The 13,192-nt window shown below is 38.5% G+C and overlaps 1 protein-coding gene across 1 annotated transcript; it reads right to left on the reverse strand.

Moving 5' to 3' along the window:
• Window positions 1-810: 810 nt before the first annotated feature.
• On the reverse strand, window positions 811-1,785 carry LOC103667148 (olfactory receptor 1D2-like). Its single transcript, XM_008695267.2, has one exon. The coding sequence runs from the start codon at window positions 1,771-1,773 to the stop codon at window positions 811-813; it is 963 nt and encodes a 320-aa protein (XP_008693489.2). The 5' UTR covers window positions 1,774-1,785.
• Window positions 1,786-13,192: the final 11,407 nt, after the last annotated feature.

The following is a 13,192-nucleotide window of genomic DNA, read 5'->3' on the forward strand; positions in this document are numbered from 1 at the left end:
TTATAGAGCCTAAGTAGAGTTTATCTTCTCCCCTTTTTTCTGCTTCTATCACCACTCCTGTCATGAGCATGTGTTGATATGCTTGAGAGTTTTGTTTTGAGGGAATGAAGAAGAGATGAAAGGTAAGGCACTACAGAAATAAAGGACAGGTTGGATTTTTCCAAGGACAGTCTGACTTCTCTCAGAGAGAAGGAATGCAGGAAAAAGGCAAGAGAAATAGGGACTTTTGAGGCCCAAAGGACAAAAATCTTTCCAGAGCAAAGAGAGGGATTTCTTGCCATTTCTGCCTCGACATCAGTGCTTGTGTCCAGAGAGACCGTGGGTCAGAACTGAAGCAGTGGGGGCTGCGCCCAACAGAGCATCAGGTAAGGGGTGGCCTCACCTGGGACATCTGCAGTGGATTTGTGCAAGTTGTCTTCTATAAATGGCTTGCAGGCAGCAGGCTCTTTAGAGAAGTTCAGAGTTCAGAGACTATGAGTAGATGTGTGCTGGAGAATATAACAGACCCCATTAAGCCATAACTGGGAATGTCTGGATAAGGCTGGGTCTGTGGTCTTGTGTCAGGCAAGTTGAAGGATTTGATTTTGCAAACTTTTAGTATTAGTGTCAGTGACATTATTTATTGCCAAGGCTCCTGTTGTTTGGTGGACATTGGGTTACATATACATTTCTTCTCTTCATCACAGGTATATGAGCTCATTCTGAGTTGGTGCTATGTACTAAACTCTCCTGTAAACCCCATAGGATAATGCCTTGCACATGGTAAAGGAAATTCCCAGTCTCTACTTTAATGCCCTTTTGAAACTTATCTCATGTCAACCTCTGGAAAGCTTTCCCTAGGAACAGTTTTCCCAGAGCCCCATGAATATCTTTGTTCCTCAGGCTGTAGATGAAAGGGTTCATCATGGGGGTCACCACAGCATACATCACTGTGGCTACTGAGTCCTTCATGGAGTAAGTTTGGAGGGGCTGCAAATATACCATACAAAGTGTCCCATAGAAGAGGGAGACCACAGCCAAATGGGAGGCACAGGTGGAGAAGGCTTTGTACTTGCTAGAGGCTGAGGGTATTCGGAGGATGGCTTTGACAATCCAGGCATAGGACATGATCATGAACCCTAGTGGGGCGAGGAAGATGAAGGATCCTGTAGCAATCAGTACTCTGTGATTGACTTGAGTATTGGAACATGCGAGCCTCAGCAGGACATACATCTCACAGAAGATGTAGTGGATCTTCCGGGACCCACAGAATGTCACCCTGGTCATGAGGAGGGTGTGGGTGAGACCATAGAAGACAGAAAGTGCCCAACATAAGGTGAGGAGCAAAATACAGAGTCCAGGGCTCATGGCTGTGGAGTAGTGGAGAGGGCGGCAGATGGCCACATAACGGTCATATGCCATTGTGGCCAGGATGAGGTTGTCCAGGGCCACCAAGGAGACCAGGAAGTAGAGCTGGGTTAGACACCCCGCATAGGAGATGGCTTTGTTCTGAGACTGGAGGCTCACCAGCATCTTGGGAATTGTGTTCGTGACAAAGAAGAGGTCAGTGAAGGAGAGGTTGGCCAGGAAGAAGTACATGGGAGTGTGCAGGCGGGGATCAAAGCCGATGGCCAGGATGATGAGCACATTTCCCACCACTGTGACCAGGTACATGGCCAGGAACATCCAGAACAGGACCCGCTGCTGCTCAGGACTGTCTGAGATCCCCAGGAGCAGGAACTCAGAGACTCCACTCTGATTGCTTCCATCCATTTCCCCAACTGTCTGCAACATCAGCACCAACAAATGTTTTTTTAAGTGCCCTCAGTTGAATAAGGACATTCAAATAAGTAAAATCAACTGTTTTCTTAGCATTAAAAATATCTTAGGCTAAATTTTATAATTTTTTTGGATATAAGACAATGCAATAACATATAAAAGCATAACATGGAAAATTTTTATGCCACTCAGTCATTCCAGCAACTTCTAATGTGGCATACTCAATATTGTAGGAATAATGTCCTTGTCTTATTTTAAATCATATCATCTTACAATTTTCTTAAAATACTTAAAGATTAGTATGGTATAGTATGATATTCTATAGATTTAAGTGATATTTAAAACAGGTGTATGCTGTGTAAGAAATTGATTTTATACAATTGGACAAAGGGGAAAGTAAAAATATTGGAAAGGAAATGGGAAAATTATTATTTTTGCTGAGAGGATGATCTATTTGGGAAACCTTAAACAATTGACCGAAATGACATTAGAAATAAAAAGGGATCTGGGAACACTTCAGATCTGAGCTCTGACACTTTCTGTTAACACTCCAGCCAGCTACCTGAACTTTTTAAGACTCCATTTCTTTATGTGAAAAATAGGTCAGGGTGAGAATAAAATGAAATAATAAAGAGCTGGTCTGAAGTAAGCACTCAAGAAATATTTATTGTTGTTATTATTATTATTATATATAAGTAATAATAAGGAATAATAAGTTTAAAATATAATGTGAAAGGGGTGCCTGGCTGGCTCAGTCGGAAGCACGTGTGACTCTTGATCTTGGGGTCATAAATTCAAGCCCCACATTGTGTGTAGAAATTACTTAAATTAAAAAAAAATGTTATGTATAATATATATATTATATGTAATGTGAAGCAATGCCATCCACATCATCAACAAATAAATCTATCCATTATAATGTTAATATTCAGGCAGGATCTTCAAATTCTTCAGAGAAGCATACAGTGGAAACTTAGTAAGTGGAAAAACATACCAAGATTCCAAAGGTGAATAGTCTCCTGGATTAATAAAAATTTAAACTATTTGAAGTAAAACTTTGAACAGGGTTGTTTTTTTATTTAAGATTTTATTTATTAATTTGACACAGAGAAACAGCCAGCGAGAGAGAGAGAAGCAGGGGGAGTGGGAGAGGAAGAAGCGGGCTCCCAGCAGAGGAGCCTGATGTGGGGCTCGATCCCAGAACGCGGATCACGCCCTGAGCCAAAGGCAGACGCCCAACGACTGCGCCACCCAGGCGCCCCTGAACACGGTTTTTAAGACAACATCTGTGTTTAACTTCAAAATAATTGTGAAAATAAGCTAGGAAAATGTTGACAAACAGAGAATGGGGGACACTTCCTCTGCCAAATATAAAGGGCTGTAAAACTGTATGGTACTGGTGTGGAATGAACAGATCAAACAGAAAGGAACTTCAGGGGCGCCTGGGTGGCTCCGTCGTCAGCGTCTGCCTTTGGCTCAGGGCGTGATCCACGTTCTGGGATCGAGCCCCACATCAGGCTCCTCTGCTGGGAGCCTGCTTCTTCCTCTCCCACTCCCCCTGCTTCTCTCTCTCTCACTGGCTGTCTCTGTGTCAAATAAATAAATAAAATCTTTAATAAAAAAAAGAAAGAAACTTCAGATATAGACCAAAGAACATGTAGGATTCAGTTTATTATTACTGTAGCACTTTTATTGGGAGAAAACTGCTATATTATACAACAAATGGCATTGAGACAATTGTCTCATTATTTTGGGGGGAATATGAGATCCATATTTTGCTTCCTACCAAACACATTTCAAGCATACCAAAGATTAAAATAACCTGTCATTTTTCTTTTCAAAAACCAAAAATAAAAGAAATATAAATCCTAAAAATGAAAAAAAGGAATAAAAAGGAAGACATATAAATAAGTTATGTTGAATTCCACTGTGTGAAGATAAATAACAATGGTGCACATTTTGATGTTTGTATTATTTGAGGTGTGAAGGATGAGAAAGGCCAGGCTATGAAGTGTGGATCAAAGAACATTACAGAGAATTTCATGTGCAAAACACCTGAGCTGGACCTTCGTTGTATGTAAGGAGTTACATGTGGGTCAGGATGGCGGGAATGAAGAGGAGAGTGGTGAGATGTGGGTTGTGCAGGTAAGCAGGGGTCAGGTCATGCAGAGCCTTGTTAGGATTTTAAAATTTTATTCTAAGTACAGTAAAAAACCTTAAAAAGTTTAAGCAGAAGAGGGTATATTTATTTAGCAACTGGTCTTCCATTTGTATTTTACCAGTAGTGTTGCAATAATTAGTTATGGATTTTCATTTTTAATCAAATGCTTTTTCAGTGCCTGTTACACTGACAGCTTTGGTAGTATTGAGCCACATTTGCATTTAAATTTACTTAAATTTAAATTGAAAGAAAGCAAACGTCATCACAAATTCTGCCTTGCAACCAACTGTAACATTTTGGTGAACATGCTTTCAGCTTTTTTGTTTCAGTTATCTTAGGCACTCAACAATGTGATGGGTAACTTTCTCCAAGACAATATTGTCATTTATTATATACTTTTCTTCTTGAATAACTTCATATTGCTGTCTGCATGATTTTTTCTTTAATCTTAGAATTTACTAAGTTCTGTTCAGTAATTACACTGAATTCCACTGTGTGGAAATAGATAACTGTTCACATTTTGATATTTTTATTATTTGAACTGTGAAGGGTGTTTCTCCTTCACTGTTATATGACTTAGAATGTCCTTTCCAATCTTAAAATTATGTCTCCTTTCATTTTATGAGAATCTTCTTTCATTTTTTCCTTATTTTTTTGTTACCTTCCTGGGAATTTATACTATAACTATACATTAACTACAAATTAACATTTCATTTTGGTGACACTACTCCATCTCCTCTAAAAAACTCAGTAAACCCCAACCTGCCTCTTGAAAATGAATAGACAGATTAAAGTAGTGTTTTGAGTAGACTAAAAGAAGTTTAAAAGAAGCGTATCATTCCAAGTATTCAGGTAAATAATCCTTTTCTGCAAAAGACTTTATTAAAAAAAAAAGAAAACTTAAAAAATTAATTAATGATACCAATAGCAGGAGGATATTGCATCTGTGAAAAGACAGTACCCTTCTATTAAGAAAATTTCCTTTTAGGTGAAAAATAAGATCATGAAATTTAAAAATATAATGGTAGGCAATTGATTTTTAGCATGACAATGTGAGGAGCTCCACTGACCCACTGCCCAATGACACTTGTGAACGTATCAAAATAGATGGATTTAAAACTGATGGAAATGGTCTTAAGGGCAAACAGTAAATGAAGAAATGTTTAAGAACATCTTTGAAAATTCAGTAAAAATGTGGAAAATAAAAAGATGGGAAAACAGCAACCACTGAAAAACTAGAGTGGCTATACATTAGTCTTTAAATATAAAAGTAGATTTTAGAGATTAAAAATAGGCTTTAATTTAAAAAGGTTTTTAGAAATAAAGGGGAACATTTTTATAAGGTTAAAAGGGTAAATTGCACGTCCCACTTTCAGTAGCGGATTGAACAACTAAGCAGAAGATCAACAAGGAAGTAGAGGACTTGAACAATACTATATGTCTATATTTTAAAGATTTATTTATTATTTATTTGAGAGAGAGAGTGAGAGAGCAGGGGGAGGGACAGAGGGAGAAGGAGAAGGAGAGAACCTGAAGCAGAATCTGACACGGGGCTCAATCTCACGACCCTGAGATCATGACCTGAGCCAAAACCAAGAGTTGGACACTCAACCGACTGAGCCACGCAGGTGGCCCTTGAACAATACTGTATATCTACTATACCCGACAGATATCTATAAAACACTCTGCCCAACAACAACAAAACAAGATTCTTTTCAAGGGCCATTAGAATATTCTCTAGGATAGACCATATGCTAGGCCATAAAACAAACCTCAGTAAATTTAAAAGGATATAAATAACACAAAATATGTTCTCTAAGTGCAGTGGAATGAAAATTAGAAATGAATAGCTGGAAAAAATTGAGAACATTCACATGTTTGTGGAAATTAAAGAACACACCCCAAAATAGCCAATGGGTGAAAGAAAAAAAAAAAACAAAATCAGGAGATACTTTGAGATGAATGAAAATGAAGATACAACATCCTAAAATTTATGGGATGCAGCTAAAGCACTGCTTAGAAGGAATAGTTTGGTCGTAAATACCTACATTAGGAAAGAAGGAAGATCTCAAATCAGTAACCTAGTCTTAAATGGTTAACATTTCCAAATAGATAGTCCCCAAATAGATCTACAGATTCAAAGCAATTTGTATTAGAACCCTAGCTGAACTCTTCGCAGGAATTGGTAAAAAATGATTCTAAAATTCATATGGACTTTCAAGGGACGAGAATAGCCAAAACAATTTTGAAAAACAAGAACAAGAATTCACATTCTCCAATTTCAAAACTTACTACAAAGCAACAGTAATGAAGACAATGTGGTATTGGCACAAGGATAGACATAGGGATCAATGGAATAGAATTGAGAGTCCAGAAATAAGCCCCTATATCCATGGTCAACTGATTTTTTAAAAAAAGATTTTATTTATTTATTTGTCAGAGAGACGGAGAGAGCACAAGCAGGGAGAGTGGAAGGCAGACAGAGAAGCAGGCTCTCTGCTGAGCAAGGAGCCCGATGCGGGACTCGATCCCTGGACCCTGGGATCATGACCTGAGCCCAAGGCAGCCCCTGAACTGACTGAGCCACCCAGGTGTCCCTATGGTCAACTGATTTTTGACAAGGGTATACAGATTACTCCGCAGGGAAAAGATATTTTCAATAAAAAGTGCTTGCTGGGCCACTCGCCACATGCCGAAGTTGGATTCTTATCACACACCATATATAAAAATTAATTTGACAAACTGTAAGAGACTCTTAACTCTAGGAAACAAACTGAGGGTTGCTGAAGGGGTGGGGGGGAAGAGATAATTGGGTGATGGGCATTAAGGAGGGGACTTGATGTAATGAGCACTGGGTGTTATATGAATCACTAAACTCTACCTCTGAAACTCATAATACACTGTATGTTAATTAATTAAATCTAAATAAAATTAATATGAAATGGATCAGTTTGAAATTGAATGTAAGAGCTAAAACAATAAAACTCTTAGAAGAAAACCTAGAAAAATTTTGTGATCTTGGATTTAGTGATGAGTTCTAAGATATCACACCAAATGCATGAGCAACAAGAGAAAAACCACATTCACAAGAATGGCATTGATAGTAGGAAACAATGACAAATTGTGAAAATTATGAAATAAAACTTATGAAAAATTATGCCATATTTTATTTTCATAAAAGTAAAATACCCCTCACATCAAAACATCATAAAAACAGCAATAAAATACAAACAAAAATGCCAAAAAGGAAAAATATTTGCCATATATGTGATACACAAAGGCTTAATATGCTTAATAGAGAAAGAACTATTTTAAACTAATAATAAAATTGCCAACCTTCATTGGAAAACAGCAACAGACATGAATGTGCAATTCACAATAGAAGGTCAAAGTCAATAAACATATGAACATAGAGCTTTACTACTTATCAAAAGATGGGATGAACAGGCAGTTTTATATCTGATGAAATAAATGATTATACATTTCTAGAGGGAAACCTGACATGTCATGTCATAAGCTCTTAAAAAAAAGAGGTCCCTCTGAGCAATCTCAGTTTTAGGGAGCAAGTGTAGATGTGGGAACTGAGTAACCTACAAGATTATAGTAATTTGGAGCTCCAGTATGCTGGTGAGGTGGGCACTGGGAGGCCCAGCATTTAGCATATCTCAATGAAAACATTTGAGTTCCCAGATGTTTGGTGTCCATGGTACAGTGGCAGGAAAGTTATCTCTATCAGGTATCAGATATCTCTATCTCTGTCGAATAAATACAATCTTTAAAAAAAAAAAAGAAACTACTTCCTTCTGCAGCCTATTGCCTGGTTTCAGGGTTCTCTGGGACTTTTTCTTTTCTTTTTCTTTTCTTTTCTTTTCTTTTCTTTTCTTTTCTTTTCTTTTCTTTTTTCTTAAGATTTTATTTAGTTATTTGACAGAGAGAGACAGCCAGCGAAAGAGGGAACACAAGCAGGGGGAGTGGGAGAGAAAGAAGCAGGCTCCTAGCAGAGGAGCCTGATGTGAGGCTCGATCCCAGAACGCTGGGATCACGCCCTGAGCCGAAGGCAGATGCTTAAGGACTGCACCACCCAGGCGCCCCTCTGATAGCGTGGAGGAAGAAGAGAGGGAAGAAGGCTGGGGAAAGTCAGAGGACACACAAGGAATGATAGCTCTGCTTTCTAGCCCTCAAGGCTGTCCCCCACACTTTAGTGTGCATCAGAATCACCTGTGATACTTTAAAACAAAAAGCTGAATTTCTGGCCCCCTTCCTTGAAATACTGGTTGTGTTCTGAGAACTAAGTCCTTTTTGCAATCACCTGGTAATTCTGATGGTGCACTTTGGGAAATCCTGTTCTGAGTCTGTAAGAGTCAGTGGTTTCTGGATACTTGTGTGATCAGTTGGCCTTAGAACACAAGGTTTTCTGCAGTGTGGCTGGGTGGAGGGGGAGAGAATGGGGGGTGGGGGACAGTATGGGCAAGGGCTCCAAAGTCAGCATTAGAAAACTGTCCTTTCATACCTCTGGTGTTGCTCCCTACCTGCATGATCTGTGAACCTCCACATCCCACCCATGAAGCCCTTTTTGCAGGCTTGAGAATCACATGTGACAGCATGTGACTGCACTTTGGAAACTAGAGTGCTAAGAGGTGGGAGGTATTGTTGTATTACCTTTAAATACTAAGGGGTTAGATTGTATGGAAAATTTTAAAGTATGTCGGTATGTTCATGAGACAGTAAATGGAGAAGAGAAGAAAGGTTGTGTGTGTGTGTGAGAGAGAGAGAGAGAAAGAGAGAGAGACTGAGAGAGACACACACACAGAGGGAAACAGAGAATGTCTGAGATGTCCAGACCTTACCCACGGCTCTGTGCTGGTCTCAGAGTTGTGTAGTACGCTGCCTCCAGTTTCCTTTTCAGAATGAAAATTCCGTCAGGACAGAAAGGACTCTAAGGCATTATTTCTGAATTGGATGGAAATTGGTGCCTGGATTTTCAGTGCCTGCACAAAAGGAGAAGAATGTAAGGCAGTGAACACTACGATGAGCTTGGGGAACCTGAGAACTGAACCCTGGATAAGAGGTTTAGGAAAAAAGGGACTGCACTGGAGCCACATCAGGGGTATTTATCAGTTTTGGAGAGACACTGGGGAGGCAATCCCAAGACAGCTTCTTGGGATGAACCTGGATAATTGCCCCAAGGTTAATATCTATGTGCAACGGTCTTGGGAAATAAGTCTCGTTTACAAGGAGTAAACCAACTCCACCTTGAGCATCGGTCCTAAAACGTGCCCTCGGAGTTAGATTAGTAGCAAAGAAAGAGCTACACACACAGGCTTCAACCTGGCTTTGAGTCATCAGAGGTCCAGAAAATCTCAAGCACTGAATCTGGATAATCCCAGATTGCTAGTGGCTCTGAGCACTAAGTAAAAGAAGTTAAAAAAAATCTTCTCTGTAGGAAAATAACATCAAGTAAACCTCAAATTATTTTCCTCCATCATATTTTCAAATATAATTTTGAGCACAAGCCCAAAGAGAAATAGACACACAAAGAAATAAGATACGGAAAGCAAGAGCCAACAGCTGAAAGGTGTACAGGGACTCTAGGTAATAGAACAGTCAGATGCAGAATGAGAAATAATGATGTTTGTGATGTTTTGGGATACAGAACCAATTGTGAAATGTTAGCAGGACTTTTACAAACTGAACAAACGTGAGTAGCCAGCAGTCAGATAAAAACACACTACCAGCCCTTCAGAGATGCTGTCTTGTCTTCTTTTAGTCACTCACTGTTCCTGTAAGGGCAGCAGACCCTGACTCTTTTTTTTTTTTTTAAGATTTTTTATTTATTTACGTGACAGAGATACAGCCAGTGAGAGAGGGAACACAGCAAGGGAGTGGGAGAGGAAGAAGCAGGCTCCCAGCGGAGGAGCCCGATGTGGGACTCGATCCCAGAATGCCGGGATCACGCCCTGAGCCGAAGGCAGACGCTTAACGACTGCGCTACCCAGGCGCCCCCAGACCCTGACTCTTAATAGTATGAAACAGTTTACCCATTTTTGTACTTTATTGAAAAGGAAGTACCCCTTTTGCACTTTTTCGTGCCTGGTGCTTTCACTCTATATATGTGAGGTTCACCCACATTGTTGTATATGGGTTGTTCATTTTCATTGTATTGTGTGACTGTGCCATTAAAATCCATTCTACCATGGACGGGCCCTTGTGACTTCCAGTTTTCGGCTTTTTTTTTTTTTAAGATTTTATATATTTGAGAGAGAGAGCGACAGCGCAAGAACTCATGCGCGCGCGCGCGAAAGAGAGAGAGAGAGCGCGGGAGCGCGAGAGAGCATGAGCGGTGGGGAGGGGCAGAGGGAGAAGCAGGGAGCCTGATGTGGGGCTCGATCCCAGGACCCTGGGATCATGACCTGAGCTGAAGGCAGACGCTTAATGACTGAGCCACCCAGCACCACCCTGCCTATTCATTACATATTGTCTATGATTGCTTTCATGCTAGAATGGAATAATTGTGCATTTGTTTATTTTAAAATTCTTATTTATCTTTTATTAATTTTAACTTTAGTTCTACCTTTTTTTGCTTTATATATTCTGAAGCTATCCTTTTAAGCATATACAGATTTAGAATAGTGATATCATCCTGCTAGGTTAACCTATTTTTAATGATAAAATATCACTCTTTATCTCTAATAATACTTCTTGCCTTAAAAACATCTCCACTGTATATATTTTCTTTTGATTTTTGTGTGCATGGTATATCTTATCCCATTTTCTAAACTTCTGAGTCCTTATATTTAATGTGGCTTTTATAAATAGCTTATGGCTGGGTTTTTATTTTCTTATTCTGTTTGAAAATTTTAATCTTCTTTTGGATGATTTAACCTCTTAGATTTTATGTAATTACTGATATATTTGAATTTATGTCTACCATCTCACTTAAAAATTTTTTCTTACCCATCTGTTTTATATATTTTTTCCTTTTCTTGTCTTCATTTGAAATTCAAAAGTCTAATATTTTAAATCTATTTATCCTTATATATACCTCTTACTTATATACTGTTTTATTTTTCTTTTACTGTAGAGATTACAACATGCATCCTTGATGTATTACAATTGAAAGCAAGTGCTTTTTTTTCTTTTACTATTTTGATTCTACTTAGAATCTCAGAACATTTACTCTCCATTAACCACGTTTCACCTTCACATTATTATTATCATGAAATTTATCTCCACACATGTTTTAAACTTCATAGGACATTATAATTTTTGTTTTCTTGAGGCAGTTGTTCAAGTATATTTAATCATTTGCTTACCCTTTCTGCTACTTCATTCCAACCTCATTTCTAAGTTTCTGTCTGTGATCAGTTTCATCTTGCCTGTAACACCTCATTTAGTATTTAAAAATTTTCTTTGTGGGGACCTTAGTAACAAATTCCTGTAGTTTTGTTTGTCAGAAAATGCCATTCATTTTTGAAGAATGCTTTTGCTGTATACTGTCTCTATTATTTCAACAATTAAAAGAGGGCATGGTACTGTCTTTTGTTCTTCATCATTCTGTTATGAGGTTAGCTGCCAATCCAATTGTTACTCTTATGAAGTAATGTACCCCTACTCTCACCCCCAGTTGCTTTAAGATTTTTCTTTATATTTGCTTTTATATGTGTCGATTTAGTTTTGTTCGAATTTATACAACAGGGATAGCTGAGCAACCTAAACCTGTAGTTTTATGTCTTTTATTGGTTTGGAAAATAGTTGGTCATTATTTTCTCAAATATTGCTCCCCCTTTTTCATTTTCTTTCTCCTGTCTTTTTTGGATTCCAATGATACATCTGTGAGATCTTCAGTGCATGTCCCATATGTCTCTTATGATCTCATCTGTTTTTTTCTTTAAATTTTATATTCAGTTTTGGTATTTTATATTGACATGTCTTCTAGCTTATTAATTCTGCATCCTGCTATTTCCAGTCTGCTGTTAAACTCATCCACTGAGTTCTTAATTCCAGATTCCCTGTTTTTCACTTCTAGGATGTCCACTGATATCTCTTTATATATGTCACTTGAGGTGAAAATTATGCATCCCTTTATTATTTTCAGATATTAATTTCTTTTTTAAACGAGTTTTGTTTTCTGTTTACTGTTCATCAACATTTCTTTTTTTTAATTATGTTAGTCACCATATAGTACATCCCTGGTTTTTGATGTAAAGCTCGATGATTCATTAGTTGCGTATAACACCCAGTGCACCATGCAATACGTGCCCTCCTTACTACCCATCACCGGCCTATCTAATTCCCTCACACCTTCCCCTCTGAAGCCCTCAGTTTGTTTCTCATAGTCTGTAGACTCTCATGCTTCATTCCCCCTTCTGATTACCCCCCCCTTTCTTTATCCCTTTCTTCCCCTACTGATCTTCCTAGTTCTTATGTTCCATAGATGAGAGAAACCATATGATAATTGTCTTTCTCTGCTTGACTGATTTCACTTAGCATTATCTCCTCCAGTGCTGTCCATGTTGCAGCAAATGTTGAGAAATCGTTCTTTCTGATAGCTGAGTAATATTCCATTGTATATATGGACCAAAACTCTTAATCCAGTCATCTGTTGAAGAGCATCTCGGTTCCTTCCACGATTTAGCTATTGTGGACATTGCTGCTATGAACATTGGGGTGCATATGGCCCTTCTCTTCACTACATCTGTATCTTTGGGGTAAATACCCAGAATTGCAATGGCTGGGTCATAGGGTAGCTCAATTTTTAACTTTTTAAGGGACCTCCACACTGTTTTCCAGTGTGGCTGTACCAACTTGCAATCCCACCAACAATGGAGGAGGGATCCCCTTTCTCCATATCCTCTCCAGCAATTGTTGTTTCTTGCCTTGTCAATTTTTGCCATTCTAACTGGCGTAAGGTGGTATCTCAGTGTGGTTTTGATTTGAATTTCCCTGATGGCTAATGATTTTGAACATCTTTTCATGAGTCTGTTAGCCATTTGTATGTCTTCATTGGAAAAGTGTCTGTTCATACCTTCTACCCATTTTATGATTTGTTTATTTGTTTCTCGCATATTGAGTTTGAGAAGTTCTTTGTAGATCTTGGATACCAGTCTTTTATCTGTAGCATCACTTGCAAATATATTCTCCCATTCCGTGGGCTGCCTCTTAGTTTTATTGACTGTTTCCTTGGCTGTGCAGAAGCTTTTTTTTTTTTAAATGATTTTTTATTATATTATGTTAGTCACCATACAGTACATCCCCGGTTTCCGATGTAAGGCT

The sequence above is a fragment of the Ursus maritimus genome, unplaced genomic scaffold, assembly GCF_017311325.1.
Source record: "Ursus maritimus isolate PB19 unplaced genomic scaffold, ASM1731132v1 scaffold_24, whole genome shotgun sequence".
Lineage (NCBI taxonomy): Eukaryota > Metazoa > Chordata > Mammalia > Carnivora > Ursidae > Ursus > Ursus maritimus.